General features: G+C 39.5%; 1 protein-coding gene across 1 annotated transcript in view; it reads left to right on the forward strand.

The window, feature by feature from the left end:
* Window positions 1-10,141, forward strand: part of NBAS (NBAS subunit of NRZ tethering complex) — a 156,253-nt gene extending 146,112 nt beyond the window's left edge. Inside the window, exons 51-52 of the mRNA XM_005420285.3 lie at window positions 806-934; window positions 9,340-10,141. Of these exons, the coding sequence (XP_005420342.2) occupies window positions 806-934; window positions 9,340-9,615 (405 nt within the window). The 3' untranslated portion in view covers window positions 9,616-10,141. The remainder of the gene's footprint in view (window positions 1-805; window positions 935-9,339) is intronic.
* The last annotated feature ends 12,841 nt before the right edge of the window (window positions 10,142-22,982 follow it).

Raw genomic sequence — 22,982 nt, forward strand, 5'->3', positions numbered from 1 at the left:
AATTTCTAGGTTGAAATACTTTTTGACATATAAATGGACAAATCAGTACAATATTGAGGAAAATAAAACAGCTCACGTGTGGGACGTGTTGTTTAGTTGTTTAACTAAGGGACAAGGTAAAGTTTTGGAAGTGCACAATAGATTTGTTGAGGGATGTTTTATAAAAAATATCTTATAAATAAAGGTATAAAACACCTTATTTTAGAAGGTATTTTCTGGACAGTTTTATCTTGAAGTCGTGTGATACTAAATTTATGGTGTATTATCAGATATAGGAAACTAGATGAATGGCAGAAACTTAATTTGCTAAACCTTAATTTTGTGTAAAATACTGTATAAAATTTTGAAGCTATTTGCAACAGAAACATTATTCAACTCTGGCATGTGCTGTTATTTCCTCTTTATTTTGTTCTGCTTTTCTGATTGCACGATTGAGTTACAGATTTGTTGCAGGTGTCTGTCAGCATTTCTTCCTGTGTTTTGCAGTATTTCAGTAAGCACAAATATGTTAGTCCCACAGAGAGCTGTGGGACTGCTGTTATGTTTCAGTAAAACTCCTGGTTGTAATGGTGATTCAGTACCTCCCTTGTCTTATTCTAACAAATGTTGCACTTTAACCAGTATTCTACATTTTTAAAATTTGTTCTTTCTAGTTTCCAAGGATTTGTTTCCAATGGGGAGTTCATTTGTTGTGGAAGTGTGGTTTTCATTTTGTATTTGACATAAAATTTTCATAAATTTTATTGTGAATAATGATGTTATTATCTTCAGAGATCACACTGAGAGAACTTACTTTTTATTTCAGTGTATAAAAGAATTATGTTTGCTGCTGCTTAACCAGTCCCTCCTGCTGCCATCCCTGAAACTGCTGGTAGAAAGCAAAGACCAAGACCTTCATGCTGTGGCACTGGAGCAGATAACAGCTGTTGCTAAGGTATGAACACTTGAATGAACCACCTTTCAGAGGCTGAGATAATAAGTTAGCTCTTTTATCTTGGTGTAGTAAGCAGAGACTGCTGAGACACTTACCATTGTTAAGGTTTTGCACAGCTATTGTGTCCACAGTGAGCAGTAACACAGGGCTGGTAAGAGCTTTTGTACATACTTGAGTGATTAAACCTCTTAGCACTTCCTTTAAATACTTGGTGTGCTGTTTTATGTCAATGTGGTGGAACAGAAACTATTCTGATACATGAAGTAGACTGTTACCTCTGTGTTCATATTCTCTCACTTTGGGGTTTTGTAAGCGATAAAGTATGTCAGATGACTCAGCTTGTTTCTGACAAATGTGGCATGTGTTTATATACACTTGGAGAGCTGTTATGTCACTGGTTTTGATGTGGTGGTATGTTTGGGGACTTTCCTGCCATTCTAAACAGACTTGATGCCAAAGTTTCTGGAGAAGAAATCTAAACACTGTCTTTTTCTTTGGGCAAGAACTGGAAGAAATTAATGCAGATGTCAGTTGCTATATAACATTACATAACTGTCTTTTCCCTGTACATTTGCTTTTCAGCAAATAAGAAGGAACGCCTAAAAGGATGAAATTTAGTCTCCTAACCACAAATTTTCTGAGTTTTTACAAAACAATTATATAAATATTAACCACCAAAACAATAGTATATTGATTGTTTTCTTTTACCACCTGCAATTTTAGATTTTATTTCTACAAAACAAGGCTTTTTGATAACTTTTAAACAATGATCTCATTGAAAAACAAGCATAAATCGGATAATCTGATATATGCATGTACTTTCTCATCTGTGTTCTTGTTAGCCTTTTAAAATTGACTTCTTTGACTAATTCTGAAGCTTGTCAGTAGGAATAAGTCCAAATACATTTTATTTAACTATTTTTAAAGCATAATGCTGTGCAGTAACACTTACTGAATGGGTACTAATTGTATTGCTCTTGAAACTGGCCATTTCTTTCTAATGTGCTACAGCTTTCCTACACTCTAGGCTGATTACATTATATTGGAGCTTTAGGGCCAGGAACCTTATTAGCTTCTTGCTGGTATAAAGCATTTTGTATACCTGTGCATGCCCAAGATAATTTTGGGGTTTTTTGGCTTTCTTTTACAGGTGGCAGCTTGATAAGTTGTTTCTGTTTTTTCCTTCTAAATTCAGAATTAATTTGGGCATATAGTTCTGCAATAGTGCTGAATAACCTAGAATTTTTGAAGCAGTTAGCTTTGGTCTAATGTTTTACTTTAAGTCAATGAAGATTTAACTGTTGACTTTATTACACCAGGCATAGAGCTTAGCCAGTACCTGGAATGTGACAGAGTTAGAAAAGCAGCTAGTACAGAAGAGTGCTGTGCTAAATGTAAAAGCTGTTCCTATATTGTATAAAAAGTACCTCTTACTCCTTGTTTTATATGCATCTCTTATGATTACATTGTTTGCTGTTGTACTGAAAGGGCATATATTACTTAGCTATGCCAATGTTGTTTATTCAGTGTCATTTTCTATGCATACTTTTTGCTTTTTAAAAAACAGTGTTCAGGCAGTTAATGCTTTTTGTCAAATTCTAAATTAATTTTTCATAGGAAGGCCATTTCTGCTTACATTAAACAGGAAACAGACAAATAACATCTGGCAGAGGGGAATCATGGCTATTGATTCCCCAATCCAGTGCTAACACAGCTCCCAAACATGCCTGTGAGAAAAATACAGCACTTGCTTGCTGATAGGATGTATTAGTTAGCCATTTGTTGTATGCTGCTGACAGCTTTATGGATGTTTACAGTTAAGGATGATGCTGAAGTGCTGATACTAGAAATTGTGCAGCTTTTGCCTGTAATAAACCAACCAAGTTTTTGCGTAAGCTTTTTTGAAATTGCAGACCCCTCTTTTTATTGTGTATCTTTAAATGAACTGCCACTTGTCTTTTCTGAGTAACAGAAATAACTGTTCTTCCCCTATGTTGTGTACTGTGTGAGTAATCTAAAAACACAGTTTACCTAAATAATCTTATTACTGCCAATAGAGCCCTTAAAAGTCAGATTGTTTTTGAGAGGGATTTCAGTGTTGTCTGTGCATTGTGCATTTTCAGAGATGAAAACTGATTTTTATACATCTGAGAGAGCAAGTAAATATTCTATTGCCTGTTCGTACCTATAATGTTAAAACAGCTAACAAGTGGTGGTTAATATAAGCAGTGCAAATACTTGTTCAATCAATACTTTAATAGAAAGTGGAACAAGAAAAATGCTGTAGTCTGAAAAAATACTTCAGCTTTATTTGCATGTTATAATTTCAGTGATGAAGTACTGAATCTACCTTCATAACATGTTCTACTGAAACATTTAACATGAACAATCACACATTTTGTGTGGAATAATGGAATTTCTAGTGTTCTCCAGTGTATGCCATTTATGGCTATTCACTTAATGGGGCTTAATCTTTAAAAAAATAGTTAAATTATAAGCTAATGGTGATTATGATAAAATATCTTTCTCCAGTTTATTTTTCCAGCATTTTTTATGTCACTTGTTTCTCTTCCCCTTATTTATTTGTTCTGTATATCTGTACTCCAGGAATGAATAAAAAGAAAAGCATTTTCATCTCAAATAGTATTGGAGAAGGGAATACTCTGGGAAACAGCGGTTTCAGTTCTTTACTGCTGTTAGGTCATCAGCAGCCCTTCCCTTTCATAACTTATGGGTTTTCTGATGCAGAAATTATGGGTGAAATTATGCTTGTTGGTAATGCCAGAGCCTCTGGATGCCTGTGCAAACAGTGCTGATGGGGAACTGGATCATCTAGTTCCAAACCCTGCATGGGCAGAGACACCTTCCACTAGACCGGGCTGCTTAAAGCTATCCTGGCCTAGAACACTTCCAGGGCTGGGGCATCTACAACTTTTCTGGGCAACCTGTTCCACCCTCACAGTGAAGAATTTCTTCCTGGTATCCAATCTAAACCATTTAAAGTAAGGGGATTGGTTTAGATTAGGTATTTCCTCTTGTCCTAACACTCCATACTCTTGTAAAACATCCCTCTTCAGCTCTGTTGTACTGAAAGGCTGTTGTATGGTCTTCCCCAGAGCCTTTTCTTCTCCAGGCTGAAAACCCCAACTCTGTCAGCTAATCTTCATAGGAGAGGTGCTCCTAAGACTGTCTTCATCACCTTCTCTGGACCCATTCCAACAAGTCCATGTCTTGTGCTGGAGGCTCCACACCTGGATGCAGTACTTCCAAGTGCTCTCATAAGGGCAGAGGTACCACTTGAATGCCTACACCTCAGTGCTTGGAAGTAGATATTAACCAATACCTAAATAGGAAAGCCAAGGGGAAAAAAGTCAGTTCTCCTTAATGTAATTATCCCCATTAGATCTTTTACTCGTAACCATGGACATTGTGTAGGCATCATGCTAAATCTACGCTGATAAATTCTCCTGAAGGAGAGATGGATATGAAAAATGAAAGCTGCTCCCATTTAAACCTTCCAGATTTTACTGTAATGAAAAAATTATCACCCTTAGCATGGAGTTCTAGATAGGCATATAATGATGTTTCTCTTATATATACACACTGATTCTGTCATTATTGTGGGTCATAGTTTATTCACACAATATGGAAAGTGGTTGGGTGTTAATTTGTGCAGAAGATAACCTGCACCTCTGAGACCTCTTTAAACTGCAGTCAGCTGCATTCCATATCACTGGAACAGTGATTCTGTGACTAGCAATAGTCTTAGTTTTATGGACTAGTTAGGGTCTTGGGATAGCAAGGGCTCTGCATCTGCAGGCAGATCAGAAGTGATTCATTAGTAAGATCTTGACGGAGCTGTCAAGAAAAAACAGCTGCCTAGAAAAAACAGCTTTTAAAACTGGGATAGTAAGGTGGTTGTTTTTTACTTGCTGGGTTTTACTGTCTTACAGACTCAAAAGTATGATTTTGAAAATGAAAATGTAGTGTGTTTAGGAGTCTGTATCTACTGTAGGCTAGTATTTGGTATGTATGGCAAGCAAAAATAATTCTGGAGGTTGATTTCCATTAATATTTTTTAAAATGTAACATTTTGAGGATCAAAATGCCATCTGGAACAGCATCCTGGCTTGAACAGATGGAAGAATTACAAGTCTAGTGAGGAGTAAGAATGGGGCAGATGTACAGTATTTCTTTCTCTGAAATACTACTTTCCAAACTTTTGGTTATTTTCAGCTGTATGTATCTGCTAAGTAATTGCCAGTGGTTTTCTTTTCTTGGTTTTGTGCAATTTCTTCTTAGATTTGGATGAGCTTTTACATCTTGAAGTATCATTCGACAGAGAATTCAAGAGCGAAAAAAGCCTATTTTTAAATTTTCTCGTAATCTGATCCCACTAGTTAATCTGATGCTTTATATTTTTTACTTTCTTAATAAGATAATGTTTTAAATTAATCCCTTTATAATTTTGGTGATGTTGCTATCTGCCCTATGCCCTTGAAGCTGTCTCTTTTTTTAGATTGGAGAGTCATACTTTTGCTGAGCAATTTCTTGCATAAAAAACTTACTATACTCTCTGTGGTGTAGTTCTTTAAAAATATATGCTTTCTGTGTTTGCCTTTTATATTGTTTTAGTAGGTTTTTTTTTACTTTAATGCTTGTTGTTCTGATTTAAAATTAATTTTAAATAAATGTAGTCTTAAGCTACATTTACAATGATTTAATTAAAAAAAAATCTTACAGTTCTATTTAAACAGAGCTGTTCAGTGTATAAAGTGTCTCAATTAAGGTTTGTAAACATGTATCAATTCATTTACAATCTCTGTAAGTTGTTGTTTTTATTTAAACTAATGACTAGAAATGCCTTTATATGTGCAATTGATACCCCCAAAATTGGCATGATCTGGAGCTGTAAAACTGGTAAATTAGTCAATTGAGCTTTCTTTGCTGCCTATTTTTAAATGCAATTCTCATTAAACGTTGGTGTCTCTGTGTTCTTCCCACATTTGCCAGACCCCATATACTTCCCAAAGAATGGTGGAACAGACAGTGGCCTTACCTGCGCAAAATGCATTCACAGGGTCTGGTTGCCAACATGTGTTGCCTGGACACAACTAAATTACAAAAGTTTCCTCTTCCTTAACAGGTCTTCAGACAGTTTGCAAGTCAGAAAATGGGAAATGTTAATCAATTTAAACCTACTGATCTGTTTGGGTCTAAGGATGAGCTGTGGGGCACAACCCAAGAACCTTTTTGTGAGCTGTGTTGTTACATGGGAAACCACACTGATCTCATTTCTTTGTGAGTGCAGACAGGTTTCTCTGCTTGTGGGTTGCATGGGTATCTTCATCCCTGTAGTATAGCTCAGATGTTCAATGGTCTATGCTAGGAACAGTCTTCTTTCAGATTTGTCTCTCTCAATTTTGTACATTTCTGGTATATAAAATCACACTAATCTATAGCAGTTTTTCTTAACTGAATAGTAGCATAAAAATTTAAATTAAACCTTGCATCTGCTCTCAATCTCACTACTGTAATTCCTATTTGCATTTTATGTTCATAAAATCAAACAGTGACGCCCTGTGTAAAGTCTCATTCTACACACAAGTTAAGAATAGACCACACAGAGCTTCAAGGTGTGAGAGAATATCCCTTCAGTCCCATTTCAGAAGAGATGGCAGCTGTTTGGATAATGGCTTAGTGTGCTCCATGGTGTGCTGCAAGATGCCAACACTAGAAATTTTGGCATCAGAATTGTTTAGGTTAGAAAATACCTGTGAAGTCTCACCAAGTCCAGCTGTTAACTCAGCACTGCAAAGTCCTCTCTAAACCAAGTCTCAAGCACTTCCCTGGGCAGCCTGTTCCAATGCTTGACAACTCTTTCCATAAAGAAATGTTTTGCTAATATCCAATGTAAACCTCCCCTGGCATGACCTGAGGATGCTTCCTCCTGTTCTGTCACATGTTAATTAGGAGAACAGGCTGACCCCCATCTGACTGTAACTTCCTTTCAGGCAGTTGTAGAGAACAATAATTCCCCTGAATTCAGGGGAAATTCAGATTTCCCCTGAGTCTCCTTTTCTCCAAGATAAGCACTCCTAGATCCTTCAGCAGCTCCTCATATGTCTCCAGACCCTTCCCCAGCCCATTGCCCTTCTCTGGATGTGCTCCAGCACCTCAGTGTCTTTCTTGTAAGTGCGAGGTGCGGAACTGGCCACGGGATTTGAGGTGTGGCCTCACCAGTGCCGAGTGCAGGGGACAATCCCTGCCCTGGTCCTGCTGGCCACTCTATTGCTGATCCAGGCCAGGATGCCACTGGCCTTCGTGGCCACCTGGGCACACTCTGGCTCATGTTCAGCTGTCTGTTGACCCATTTTATTTAATTATCAGCCTGTCTTCAACAGGAAAACATTTCTCTCATTGACTTTTGGCAGTTACTAAATAATTGAAGACTACGATGGGATAGCCTAAAGGCTGGACATCCCTGCAGTTCTTAGAACTGTTTTGTAAACTGAACTGTCTGTGCTAATTAGTTTAAAAATGGCTTGATTACAACTGTAAATCTGCCAGTCTCCCTTTGTGCAGTAGTCATGTCCTGTGTAGCAGTTGAATTGCTCTTCAAGGGTGCTAAATAACTTACCATAGGGTGTTTATTACTTGCTGGTACCCTGGTACCAATCATGTATGTTGGCACATAATTTTTATAGGAAATTAGGCAGAAAGTAATCAGGCAATTTTCTTTTTCCTTTTAAACTGGGAGGTGGTTTTGTAAATGTACCATAATTTGATTAGTTTATTTGTAACTTAATAAGGTGCACTAATTGAAAACTATTGTCTAGCCCTCCTCTGGTCCTGTTTTTATCACAGAATCACAGAATGGTTTGGGTTGGAAGGGAGCTTAGAGGTCATCTTGTTCCAATCCTTCAAGCTACTAGACCAGGTAGCTTGAAGCTCTATCCAATCTGACCTTGAAACATTCCCAGGAATGGGACACCTGTAGCTTCTCTGGACAATCTATGCTAGTGCCTTGCCACCCTCACAATAAAGAATTTATTGCTAATACCTAATCCAAACCTGCTCTTTTACAATTTCATCATTCCTCCTTGTCCAGTCACCCCTTGCCCTTGTAAAAAGTCCCTCTCCAGCTCTCTGGTAGCCCCTTTTAGGTACTGGAAGGTGGTATGAGGTGTCTCCAGGACCTTAATGTCTCCAGACTTAACATCTCACTCTATCCTCATAGGAGAGATGCTCCAGCCCTCTGAGCATCCTGGTGGCCTCCTCTGCACTCTTTTCAAAATGTCCATGTCTTCATGTTGGGGATCTCAGAGCTGAATGCAGCACTCCATGTTGGGAGGGCAAAGGGACAGAATCCCTTCCCATGCCCTGCTGCCCACACTGCTTGGGATGCAGCATAGGATAGGATTGATTGGCTTTCTGGGATGTGAGAGCACATGGATGGGTCATGTTGGAATTCTTGTCCACCAGCATCCCCAGGTGCTTCTCCTCAGGCTGCACTCAATCCATTCGCTGCTCAGCCTGTACTTGTGCTTGGGATTGCACCAACCCAGATTCAGGTCCATGCACTAGGACTTGTTGAATTTCATGAAGATTGTTTAGGGCCACCTCTCAAGCTTGTCAAGGTCCCTCTGGGTGGGGTCCCTTTTTTGGTTATATGTTGTTGTTCAATTGTGCTTCATTAAGTGGTAAATTAACACAGCACTGTATTTCAAAGAAACCAGGAAAGACATATCAAAATTAACTGAAATAGATTTTAAAGTATTCTATAGTGTTATTTGTAAATCTAGACAGACAAGATTCTCCAGAGAGTATTATGTTCTCATATATCAAGTAACCACAGTTTTTGTGGCATCCAGGATGTCTTCAGAGGTAGCAGCTCTGTTTCACATCTTTCAATATGTTACATTCTTTTGAAAATCTCATCCTTGCTGTGGGTGCTGATTGAGTCTGTGAATGTTGCCTGTCATATTAACATGTGAAATGTAATGTAATATATTAATATAAAGTGACCAAAATTTAATATACTCTGCTCTGACCTTCCTCAGATTGTCATTCTTGATATGGAGCTAAATGGTGTGATCTGTGCTGCACTGGGACTGAAAACCTGGGAAAAGTCTATAAAGCTGGTGTAATCCCAGGCTGTTAAGCATTCTTATTCCTTAACTTTGTGCAGGTCAGATATTTATATTAATGTGGTAGAGTGTTAAAGACATACCTTTACATATTCTGACATATGCAAAGCCTGTATCCTTGTAGGTAATCTGTGGGGAATACTCCTCTCACTTTGAAGGTCATACTGTGCAGTTAGAACCATCGTGACACGTTCTGGCTGATGGCTGTATCTGGTAATTAATTGTTAATTACTTTGAATTTCTCTTTCTTTGCAGGTTGATGATTCCACTTGTGATGCTGAAATACTCTCCTTGCTCCTCAATGCCAAGCTGGTGGTGAAGTGCATGTCCACTGCCTTCTGCCCACGCCTCATTGATCACCTCCTGGCTAACCAGGGGCAGGGGGGCTGGGATGTGGAGGAAATTGCACAGCAGCTTAAGGAAGCAGGGTTCAGTGCAGAGGCCGGGTCTCTCCTGATGGCTCATCGAGGGACCCATCCTGCACTCAGGACTTTCACTACTGCCCTCCAAGCTGTTCAGCACTGGATCTGAAAATGTTGAACTTATGCATTTGTCTGCTGGAGATCTTACACAAAAGGGAGAAATTGTTGCTCTAGTAAAGTAACAAAGTGAGTTATTACCTACACTTTGTAGAAAACACGCAGCACACAGTAAATTCCCATATACTTCTAATTGTTTAAAAAACTATTGGTGCAGACTGTATCATTCTGTTGTACGATTAGCAAACCAATGAATCTGATCACCCTTTCAGATCAAAGTTAAATGGTTACACTCAGTTACATATAAATGAAACATTAGTAAGGTGGCAGGCTATATACAATTTATCTTAATTTCTGTAAGTAATTTACTCTTGTCATAATGTAAAACTAATGTAAAAATATAAAGATATATATAGAGCAAAAAAAGTCACAAGAGTGATTTCTGAGAATTTCAAAACCTTAAAATTCAGTATTGTGCAATGTTGTTATCACAGCTTTTGTTTGCAATAAATAAAATATTTTGCATTTAATGTACTATTTCTTTCAGCCATTCAGGCAGATAAATATTTACTTCTTCAGCTGCTTTTCTGAAATTCGTGTCTCTCCTTAGTGATGTTTATTCATGAGGACGAGCTAAAGTCTAAGAGATATTTTTCTCCACCATTTGGGAAGCCCCATCTTAAATCCTGAACATTTGTTGATACCATTGTGACTGTCCTTTCAAAGTATTTAGTTACATTTTTCCTGAGTTATGAAAAATTGCATAAATTTGTATATTTGCAGAATCACAGAATATGCTGAGTTGGAAGGGGCCCACAAGCATCCTTGAGTCCAACTCCTGGCTCTGCACAGGACCATGTGCCTGAGAGCAGTGTCAAAATGCTCCTTGAGCTCCGTCAGGTTGCTGCTGTGGCCACTTCCCTGGGGAGCCTGTTCCAGTGCCCAGCCACCCTCTGGGTGAAGAACCTTTTCCTAATATTTGATCTAAACCTCCCCTGACACAGCTTCAGGCCGTTCCCTCGGGTCCTGTCATGTCCCCACAGAGCAGAGATCAGTGCCTGCCCCTCCTCTTCCCCTCCCAAGGAAGCTGTAACTGCAGTGAGCTCTGCCCTCAGCCTCCTCCAGGCTGAACAGACCAAGTGACCTCAGCCACTCCTCACACAGCTTCCCCTCAGGGCCCTTCACCATCTTTGTGGCCACCTTTGGACACTCTGCAGTAGTTTAAAGCATTTCTTATATCGTGGCACCCAAAACTGCCCCCAGCACAGGAGGTGAGGCTGCCCCAGTGCAGAGCAGAGCAGGACAATCCCCTCCCTTGCCCAGCTGGCCATGCTGTCCCTGATGCCCCCAGGACAGGGATGGCTCTCCTGGCTGCCAGGGCACTGCTGGTTCAGTTTGAACTTGCCATCAACCAGGACCCCCAGGTCCCTTTCTGTGGCACTGCTGTCCAGCCTCTCATTCCCCAGTCTGTCTGTCCAGCTAGGGTTGCCCCATCTCAGTTGCTGAATCCATCCATTTTTCTGCTGAACTTCAGATGGTTGCTGATTGCCCATCCCTCTTGATTTGTCTAAGTCTCTGCCTTCAAGGGAGTCAGCAGCTCCTCTCAGCTTTGCTTCATCTCTGAACTTGCTCAGTATCCCTTCCAGTCCTTCATCTAGGTGATTTATGAAGATGTTGAGGAGCTTAGGGCTGAGGATGGAGCCCTGTGGAACCCCACTAGTGACAAGTCTGATGTCCCCTCATTCACTGTCACCCTTTGTGACTGACACGAGCCAGTTGCTCACCCATCCCATGATGTGTTTATTCAGCTGTGTGCTGGACTTTTTGTCCAGAAGGATCCTGTAGAGATATCTCCTGTAGAAGAGAGACTATCAAAAACTTCACTGAAATCCAATGCTCATCCTTTCAAGGTGGGTTACTTTGTCTTAAAAGAATATTGGTTGGATAAGCAGGACTTTGCTCTCGTGAAGGCATGCTGGCTGTGAGCAGTGACTGCATTGTCTTTCAGGTGTTCTCAAATATCTCACAAAATAAGCTCTGTAATTTTACCAGGGACTGATTCTAAATGCCTTTCTGTCTTATTAAGACAGAACAATTTTTTTTGTTGTTTTCAGAGGTTTTTTAACAAGGGCACTGTTTATTACACTGCATTACCCGAAGGGTTTGATGTTTCGTGTTTACAGACCCTCTTAAAACTAGTCTGTGCATCTTTTGCCTAATCTTGTGTTCTAATTTTGATGTAATAATGTACAGAAACATTGTATGTTATAAGATCCAGAGGACATTGGAAACAATCTCTAGGGTAATGTAACCTCCTGCCTAAGGCAGGATGCCTTTATGGCTGGAGTAGGTTGCTCCAGCCTACATTCAGTTGGGTCTGGAAAACCTCCAAGGATGACTGTGTTGGCTGTTCCCATGTTGAAAAGCTTTTTGTTTGTCCTCTTGGGATCTGCTTTGTTTTACCAGCTTTTACTGACTGTGAAAATGGCTCAGATGTCAGCCTTACTTCCCCATTGCACAGAATTTGTAATGAGACTTTTAACAATGCTTTAATTCTTCAGATTGTTAACTTATCTTTTGTGTTTGCTAGTCCCAGCTGTCTTTCAGTGTTTATGGAAGGTTATATCATCCATGTATTAGCATACATTCCAAATTCCAATTTCTATCATTCAGCTATATTGCCTTAATTCTGTTCGCTCATGTTGGCAGTCCCAAGAGCCCCAGACTAGTAAAGCAACTATATTGGAGTTGCAGAGGAAAGAAAGGAAAAAAATTAAAGAAGGTAATATAAGTGGTAATCAGTAGATGTGGACAAACAACATGCACACCTCCAGCAAGAAAACCTTGAGATATTCTGTAGAAGATATTTCAATACTTTACAGTGAAGCATTTTGGCCTGCAGGTTTTGTTCTCAGGTTGGTAAATCCAGTTTTAGATTTTCTGACCATTCTTGTTCAGGATCTTGAGGAGTTTGTGTTTAGTGTCACTCTAAAACTGAACTGTAGAAAAACCTCTAATGAGTGTTATTGATCTCCTGTCCATTTTGTCGTTTGCTGGCATTACAAATCCATGATCAATACTTTCCTTGCAGCCTGGATTATTCCTGATTTATTCTGTATTCAGAACTTTCACCTGTAAGAAAAAGTATTACTTTGGTGTATATATCCAAAATTATCAGCCTATATTAGTCTATGTTGCAAAGAAAATTTAAGAAAAAAAGAGAAGATGCATATAACAAGAACCTGTATCCCAGTGTCAGCCTTTTAGTATCTTCTGTATTGCAGAATAACATTTAATACTCTGGGATTGAGTAGGATACATTAGCAGGTGCTATTGAGTTGGGTTTGGATTTTGGTTTTTGTTTTTTTCTTTTTAAAGATTAAAAAACTCACCTTGGTAGTACTTTTAGCCAGGTTATTGTTATACTGAGCACTGAACAGTTCAGTTCTGTCAGTGTATTTGATTTGCAATTAGGATTTGTTCATAATACAGCATAAGCGGATTTTCTTTTTCTTTTTTACCTCAAACAATTCCACATTCTGGAGATATTTCTGCTCCCAAAAGCAAGTGAATAAAGAGTTGAGTTGTGTCTCCAAGAGCAATGCTTCCTAGGGCAATTAATCCTCTTTTGTCTGAAAGACACTGATAGTGTTTGGATCTTTAAGGAGCTTTTAGCTGCTTGGGAAACGGAGCAAAGCAGCAAAATATATCACCTTGCTTTTGAATAATTAGAACCAGAGATTAGGGAAGAAAGATCATAACTCAGAATTTCTTGTTCTGCTGGAAATACTAAGTATAGCCAGTATGACATTGCAATACTTGCAGAGTAGACACTTCTATTTATAAACAAATGTTGCAATTTGTTAACAAAATAAAAGTGCAATTCAATGAGTAGGGTGGCTACATATGATTCGGATATTTTCCTTTTATAATGCTAGTTCTTGTCTGTGACATTCTGTACAGTGAGAAGATGCTTTGAGAGTGGCCATCTGGTGCCAGAGTATGGCCACCCCCAGCACAGGAAAGACATTGACCTGTTGGAGGGAGTCCAAAGAAGGCCACAAAAATGATCAGGAGGCTGGAGCACCTCTCCCATGAAGACAGGCTGAGAGAGCTGGGGTTGTTCAGCCTGGAGAGGCCTCCAGGACACTTCATAGCACCTTCCAGTACTTGCAGGAGCTTGTAAGAAATATGTGGATAAAGTTTTTAGTAGGGTCCATTGTGATAGGACAGATAATGTAGAAGAGGGTTGATTTAGATTAGATATCGGAAAGAAGATTTTTATAATGAGGATGAAGAAAGACTGGCACAAGTTGCCCAGAGAGGTGGTAGCTGTCCCATCCCTGGAAACACTCAGGGTGAGGTTGGATGAGACTCTGATATCCAATTGAAAATGTCTCTGCTCACTGATGACCTTCAAAGGTCCCACTCAACCCAAACTATTCTATGAATATGGATACCTGCATCACAGGCGTAGGAATTCCTACACTTGCAAAAACACAATAATTTTTTGTATTTTTTGTGTATTTATTGAGACATGGAAGGCAGGAGCAGAGCTGTGCCTTGTATCAAAGGTTGCAGACACACCAGAAGTTCTGGGGGCGTACAAATGTTTCTCAATTTGATTATTTAGCTATTACTGAGCACCTGAGGTAGTGTTTGCATAGGATTATTTCGTTTGACACTGAGCTCCCTTTCCACAGTGGTAGCAGTAATCTGAAATTGCTGTGTGTGTTACAGTTCATTTAAGATTATGTTTCTCTTGTGCATCTGTGGTTGTGACACTGCCCTCTCCTCCTTGGGCCACACTAAGATCTCAGAAATGCTCATTAGGCCTCAGCCTTGATGAACAGCAGCTGGCTATGCTTCTCTTGAGCTTTTCAGAAACACTCTCTGCTCCCAGGAACTTACACCATCTGATGAGCTCCTGGTTTTAATGAACAGCCTTAGAAACTTGTTTTTCCTGCCTGAATAACAACCCAAATGGAACAACATTTTTATAGCTGAACTTTGAAAGGAGGTTACTGACCTGAATTGTGGTCAGGATGGGAAATTGCTATGACTAAAGCCCACCTTCCTGTGACCTATGGACAATGGTCCCAAGTGAGACCCACTGACCTGTCCCAGACACAGTGGGCTGTGGCAGCATCTCTCTCTGAGTGAGACACCACTGTGAGCCAGAGAACCCTCAAGTTTACTTGGAGGACGGCTGCCAGAAGCAGACAGAGCCTGGGCTGATACCCCCACTCCTCAAGGATCAGCCTTCATCCTCTGAGAAGATCCAAAGGCATCCAATGTGAGTACTTCCCTGAAAATATGGGGAATTTTCACAGGGTTATATATGCCTACATACTCCTTTAAGTCTGTGTGTGTGTATGAACATGTTAAAGTCTTGTGAATGTTTCTTAAATTCTTAAGTACATTAGATTCATAAGTGAATTAGGTCTATGAGTTGCCATTGTGCTATGGTAAATTCTACAAGAATCTTTCATTAAATTGTTTAAATTAAGCTGTTGATTAAGTGCGGTTAAATTTAAGTGCTGTTAAAAACTTCAGACCTAAGCCATTGGTGACATGTGGGGCTAAGTTTGGCAAGGCTGACGCAGTGGGAGTTGATCACTCAGACAATATGTTTCATGAAGACTTTCAACATTTTTTCATCAAACCATAGTTCTCAAAAACTTGTCTCCATTACCACCCCTCTGATCTCTGAGGAACGTCCTGATAAATTCCTATACCCTTAATGCAACAGCACTTTGATGCCTTTATAATCTTTGATGCCCCTTTTGTAGACACAGAAAATCGTAAACCTGAATCTCTTTGGCAATTGCCTGCCCTTGAAAACAGCCTGCTCATTTTGCTGGAGACGTGGCACATGATGAAAGCAGAAGTATAAAGGTCCTCTGGATGGCCAGAAATAGGCTCTTTCTTTTAACTTGGCTAAAACATCTGCTGTCGAGGTTCTATTCTCCACAAGAGCTCAGTGTCCTCAGCTTTCATGTTTGTCCTAAGCAATGTTCTATTGTACTGGGTGGAAATGGAGTATGGAGTTTGCAGAGTGAATGAGCGTCCCTTTATAGTTGAGGAAGATTTTAGAAATAAAAGGACAGAGCCTCATCTTTCCATAGTGCTTAGGAAAGTTGTGGTTTAACTACAACTTTCAGCAGATAATTATGACAGCTAAAACTTTAAAAAATATAAATCCCTCTCAAAGCCTTTCTGTCTACCATGACATTCAGAAACATGAAAATCTTACTTTGATTTCTTCTTATAGTGATAAATTTCATCTGTCATTTTCTTCACTTGCTTTGAGATTGGCTAACAAAGGGGATGGCTTGGTGCTCATGCTAATGACTCTGCTGTTGAACAAAGCAGGGTATTTTATCATGTTGATTGAACCTCCATGGGATACACTAAGCTGTGCAAACAGAAGATAAGGTCTGACATTACGTCCAGCTCAGTCATAGCTGGATCTGACAACCTGGTCAGCATTTCTGCCTAAAAATAGAGACTCTGCTTTCTGAACCTGCCTGGGAGCAGATGGAAGAGAACCTGTCAGCTTCCCTGTTGCACAGCCATGTCATTTCCATATCCCAGCTTCCTGTACCATTTCTCAGTATCAGATACAGGACAGTTAGTGGAAATTTTTGGTATATGCTGTGGGTTGACCCTGGCAGGTGGTGGCAGGTGCTCACCAAAGCTGTTCTGCCACTGCCCTTCTCAGCTGTGCAGGGGAGAGAAAATATTAAAAGGCTCTTGGATCAAGATAAGGGCAGAGAGAGATTACCCTGCATTGACCATCACAAGGAAAACAGACTCCACTTGGGAAAATCAGATTAAGTTATTGCCAATCAGACCAGAACAGGGTAATGTGAAATAGAAACCAAATACTAAAACATCTTCCACCCACCTCTCCTGTCTTCCCATGCTGAGTTTCACTCCTGATTTTCTCTCCCTCCTCATCCCTGGTGGTCCAGAGGAATGAAGAAATAGAAAATTAATCATAAATAAAATTTAACATAAAGAATGTGATTACCACTGAAATGGAATTGTCTGCTCAACATGTGTTCCTCTCGCTCTGACATCAGCATCTTCTGCCATGCTGTGCTGGCACACTGAATGTCTCTAAATGTCGTTTTAGACAACCCTCCTAGGCTTCCCATGCTTTCTGGGCACAGTAATGGGAAAACTAGCTCCACATAGAGCTCTGATTTATAGTCAAATGGCCTTCAAAATCCAGGTACACAAACATTCACAACAGCCTTTTTCCTTGACAATCCTTATCTGCCTAATGTGCATATAAAATAATTATTCTAATGAGCAAAGCATATATATTTTTATATATTATAAATATATATATATATATTTATATGCTGTTTAAAATAAAAAAAATAATATTTGAAAACAAACAAGCAAAAGGAGTTTAGTCTAAATGGGAGAACAATAAAGAACACAAGCTGTGAATGAAACAGAGGGGTGATTTTAATTATTCTGATAGTACCATCTGCACTGGCTCTGGCTAGAGAGGAACAAGGACACAAATGCAAATTTCAAGAGTGTGTGTGTGTCTGAATGTAAATTTCAGTAATATGTATGTGAATACATTCACTATCCTATATAATCTTGAAAAGGAAATGGAAGTGCAATTTAAGGTCGAGTCCTGGGATGCTTCTTTTGTGACCTTTTCCATTTAATTAGACGCTTAATGACTATTTTGTCCAAGTGATGATTTAAGTGTTGCACTGGTGAGGTCACACCACAAGTCCTGTGTCCGGTTCTGGATCCCTCCAGAAAGTTGTTGAGGTACTGGAGCATGTCCACAGAAGGACAATGAAGGGGTGACAGGTCAAGAGAGTCAGTCCTATGAGCAGTGGCTGAGGCATCTGGGGGTGCTCAACCTGGAGGAAAGGAGGCTCAGGAGTGAAAACTACTTGAACTCCCTACAACTGCCTGGAAGGAGGTTGTAGCCAGGTGGGGTTGGTATTTTCTCCCAGTCAGCAAGTAACAGGGCAAGAGAGCATGGACTCAAGCTGCAGCAGGGGAGATTCAGGTTTGACATCAGGAAAAATCTCTTCACTGAAAGGGTGGTTAAGCTTTGGAATGGGCTGCCCAGGGAGGTGGTGGAGTTACCATCCCTGGGAGTCTTCAAGAAATGACTGAATGTGGCACTTAGGGCTATGGTCTAGTTGCCCTGGTTATGATAGGTCCAAGGTTGGACTTGATGATTTTGGAGGTCTTTTCCAACCTTAACGATTCTGTGATTCTGTTATTTCTGATAAAGACATTGCAGAGAAAAGTAGAGTGAAAACAATCCTTGGTGATTTTGGACTTTGGAGCTATAACATTACACCCCTGTTCTGTAACAAAAATGTTCCTAGGATGTGATATTTTTCAGTCTTCGGCACTTTCTTAGACTGTTCAAAATTTCTGGACATAAGTGGATGAAAAAATAGAAGTGGTTGTGAGATACTGCTTTCATATGAAGCAAGTCCAGTTTGAAATGGTTCAAGATTCAAGATATTTAAAGTTATAGATTTTGGGTTATTGTTAGCATTATATCCCGGAATAATCAATGACTTGACATGTCTCCATAGGAACAAAACACCTAGGTAAATGTTTAAGTGCTGTGTTTGCTCTTTAATTGAGCATAATGATGGAGAAATACCTGGAATGACCACACCAAGCAACTCTGTTTAATTGTGGGATCTTCTAAAACATCTACAACATTCAGGAGTCTGAGGGTCTTGGTCTGGAGAGGAATGACAGTATTGCATCTTCCTCATAGAATGGGCAATGAGCAAAGGGAAATGAATGAAGATGACTACAAGCTACCATTTGTAATTTAAGCTCTCTAGGTTTTTTAATTACGTGTTGATTCCTTCAGGTTATTTTGCTTTTAGATGGCAGTGTTAATTATGGTAGTATTCCCAGGACACCCCAGACTGTGAAAGCTCTGAACCTACATTCAGCAGAATATTTACATTATGTGTTAGAAATTATGTGCTTAGAGAAAACAAACAGTGAAGGAATTGTGACAAAATGATTTTTGCACAGATTCTGCTCAGCATCTTCTTGGCTTTGCCAACATGAACCTTACCAGATTGAAGATACCTTTTTGGTTTTGTTCACCAAATTGGATTTGTTTCTTTCACCATGTTTATCCAAGGATTCCTAGTTTAGACTGAAGTTTGGTCTTAACATGCCAAGTATCAGGCAAAAATATACTGACTAGGAAGGATATGCTGCCTCTGGTTAAATGTCAGCACGCTGTTTATGCCCTGGATCTGGGCAATCTGGCTCTCTATTTCTTTCAGAGCAAATGAAGGACTATCAATGACAGCTTTAAGAACATCTCTGTTTAGAAAAGGGCAGGAAGTTATTTTGGAACTTTTCTCAGTGGTTTTCAGGAGGACGTGAAAAACACAATATTTCTTCGGATTTCATATGTATCAAACAATATTTTAGGAGCAGACACAGAGGGATAGTTTTGGTTTTGACTCATAAGGTTAGTTTGCTGAAGTCTTAGTACCAGCCATCAGTCTTCTGAAGCCAGAGGACTGGTTTTCTTAACATTCCATAATCATACTTATGTATAAAACTGTCAGCATTGAAAAAATACAGGGTAAAGAAAATAACTTTTGCACTTACTATTTTACTAGCTACAACAGCATTTGAACACATTTATAACTAATTCCATGAAATACCACTAAAATACTTTCCAGTTGCCTACATGAGACCTCTAAAAATAGTTGACATTTTGATAACTTCTCTGTATTCTGCTTTAAATGTGGTGAATTATTATTGACTTTAAAAGCTGGGTTTTCCATTCTGTGACCTGAAAAGTCAGAGAAGTAAGGGAAGAGAGTGCAGGTTGTGTTTATGCCATTTTCTTAGCTGTAGCTTTATCGAAGAGCAGTGCCTTATACACAAAGCAAAGTGTGAGCAGATGCAGCTCAATCTCTTAAATTTCCAGCCTGAAATGCAGCGACCAGTTTTGAAAATTTTTCCTTGCTCACTCAGGTTCTCACTCATCTCAATGTATCTGAAACTATTGGAAAAGCCTCAAGGTCTTCAGGACTATCAACAGTGGGATAAAACAGGGAGCAAAGTCATCTCTCTGTGTTAAATCCCCTGCTATTGCTGTGGTTGAAGGCACTGGCAATGTTCTGCATATTTTATTTTTTTTCACAGCATTTTGTGGCATTTGAGATTTTTAGCAAGGATTTAATTCTGTTCTATGCTGTTGAGAATTTCCACTTACAGCACTGAGTAAATGTTCTTTCTGTTCTGATCTATTGTCCCATGGATGTAATGTGTCCTGAGAGAAAACCAATTGGTACCAACAATTAAAATTAGCTGGGATGATCTATTTTCATTACTTTATTACTTATTGCAGCTACTAGTTTCAGCTTTTGGTTTTGACCACAGTTCAAAAATTAAGGATTGCATCTGCAGGTGAACAGAAATCAGCAAGCTGGATTTTGTTATCCCAAAACAACTATATGCTCCACCAGATCAAATTTCAAACCTACAAAGACTTAACCAGAGGAATATTGTACCTGCAGGGAAAAGAGTGGAATAATTCCTGGCATCCCTAGGATAAGCTTGAACAACACAACCTCTGGTGTTTACAGAGCTGCCACTGAGGATTACTGAGAAGTGTCACACAGCCACACATGGGAAGTGGTGGTTGACAGCCAACATCTCAAAGCCCTGCTTTACTGATGAGTTTGGCTTAACCCTAGGCCTGAGAGCTCTCTCCTCGATTAAGGACTAGCATTTAGCAGTGCTGTAGAAAAGAGCTTTTTGGGGGTGTTTGATGTCATGGTGTTAGCTTTGAGTGCTTGGAGCTGGCAGCTTTTCCAGCTCCGAAGAGCTGTGGATCACTTTGCATCGCTGCATACATTTGTAACTTTGAGACATTGACCTTACAGGAGGAAATTGCCCTTCCCTGTTCTTTGCACGTGGTTTGCACACGAACTATTAAAAGTGAACTGTGGGGCAGATGAAGGAGGGCTTTGTGTTTGCTTCTTCTCTTGCAGTATGCTAAGATTTTTCCCTATTGGCCTGGAGAATTTTAGCAGTTGTCACAACTGCTGTGGCCCCAGTTATGTACAGGGATGTACAGTCAAAGCTTCTAGCATTACCAAAAAATTTGGCAACCTGACATAGGGTAACATCTGTGTATCAAAACTGTAACAGTACTCTGTGTATCAAAACTGTAACACTAATTTTATTGACGTCTTTTTGGTAGTCACTTTTTGAAACAGCCTCTGAGCAGTAATTTAATTGTAGAGACCAGCAAAGGGGATATGTACCTTCAAGACTGACTGAACCGATTGAATTTTGAATTGTCTTCTCTCTTTCTAGTGACTCTCTACTTTACCAATGAAATTTTTATTAAGCCTACTAAAATTACATTACCAGTGTAATTTTATAAATTGGATACTACTTATGTATTCAGCTTCCTATTTGCAGAGTTCATGAGTGAAAAGGTGGTTTTCCAGAGGTGTCCAGAAACTTTGCTGCTTGGCCAGCCTGTTCCTCTCTTTCAGAGCAGCTAGTAGGCTCAGCAAGATTATGGATACTTCTTCCAGAGATTCGCCAGAAGAAAGAACAGGTCCTTTGGCTTGTCTTTCTATTAAACAAATGGAAGAAATTTCCTCTTTCTAGAGCTATTCCAGACATTTGTGATGGAAAATCAAATGAATGAATGTAGCCTTACTTTCCTGTTAGAGTTTCTTGCAGACAAGCTTAGAATTTTCTCCTCTTTAAGATTTTTCAAATATTCAAGTAGCTATTTTTATATGAGTTTTATTCTCCAGATTGCTTACCACAGCTTGTAACTTTTATGAGCTTCTAGGATTTTTAATTAATGCTCATTTGGCTAAGAGGATTTTAAAGGTCAATACACGCCATTGTTTCACTCCTGGAATACTTAGCTAAAGCTCTTTTAATTTTTGCTGCTGAAAGTGCATTAGAATCTGTGTTATGTAAATTCCATAGATATCCCTGTGTCTAAGAGCAAAAATCTCTTTTACAGATGTTTAGAATAAAATGAGAGGATCTTCAGACCCCAGGGCTATGAATTCATGGCTTGTATCCTAAAGCCTGTTTGTGAGTAGTTTATGGCTCGGCCCAGGAGGGTACTGTGAAATAATCTATCTGCCAATAACCAGGTGATGTTACACAGATGTGTTAGGTCTCTATTCTGATATAGCAATGATTTGTCTGGCCTGGAACTAACTCCATATGGTGCTTCTTATTAACCTGTTGGAAGGAGCAGGGCTTGTCCAACCTTCTGTCTGTAGCCTGCCAGCAAGAAGATGGGTGAAAGCTCTTGCTCATAAAAAGATGGATGTAGTGTCAGCTCTTCCTGTGGCTAGGCTGAGTTTAACAAAACATTGGTGTGATGTCTCCTTTCCCTCTTAGACCTGGTGATTCCTGTGAGTCTGAAGCTGCAGGCCTGAATGGTCCTAGGCAGGAGTAGGTTGACTGACAAAAGATTTCTCCTCTGAAATTTTTCAGCTGGACCAGTCTTGGAATTGTTGGACAGAGGATCAGCCCATGCCTTAGGTTTAGTTTTTTCTTTAGGGCTACTAATGTGGCTTCTTGCCTAATATCCTTCCCAGTTTTGCCCCACAATATTTTGATTAGGCGGCTTCTAACCTGGTTGGTTTTCCAGCAAACAGAAAGGACATCCTGTGTCATCTTGTGCCCCGTTGTAAAATATTATAAAGTCCTTTAAAATATTATTAAGCCATGATAGCCATTTTTTTTCCCCTTACCAATTCTTGTCTTATATGTACCCAATACAAAAGCTTGTCCCTTACTGGAAATAAATGTATGTAAGAGAATCTTCTTAAAAATCCCTTATTATTGAACATACAAGTCCACATGGTCATCCTATCACATTTCTGCACTACAGAACGTGAAGTCCCTTATTCTGTGGGCAGGGGCTTCCCTGGGATTTTGCACTGTTTCAGGTGTGTGCATTTCCACTCCTTTTAAGCTTTCTACCTTCCCACCCCACATTCATCATGTCTCTGGAAACCCTAGCCCAATTTGTAGTACCAAGTCTTTGGGATTCATTTGTTTGTTTGGGGGTTTTTGTGTTTTGGTTTTTTTTTTTTTCTTTTTTCCAAAATTTAATACCTTTAAAAAATTCTAGCTCAGCCTAAGTTATGTCAAGTATCACTTTATCCTTGAGTATGATCTCTGTGCTGAGCAGTAAGATGCATCTGTCTTTTCTAATTGAGCCTCTTCCTTATCCTCGACTTTGAGATATTATTTTCTCTCACTTCAAATTCATGTTTTCATGGATATTCTGGTATTGTATTTGACATTACAGTGCAAAATGTCTAGTTAAGGTAATGAAATCTGCTATCTAGAATGAAAAACCTTGAAAAAACAATGTCC

The sequence above is a fragment of the Geospiza fortis genome, unplaced genomic scaffold, assembly GCF_000277835.1.
Source record: "Geospiza fortis unplaced genomic scaffold, GeoFor_1.0 scaffold81, whole genome shotgun sequence".
Classification (NCBI taxonomy): Eukaryota; Metazoa; Chordata; class Aves; order Passeriformes; family Thraupidae; genus Geospiza; species Geospiza fortis.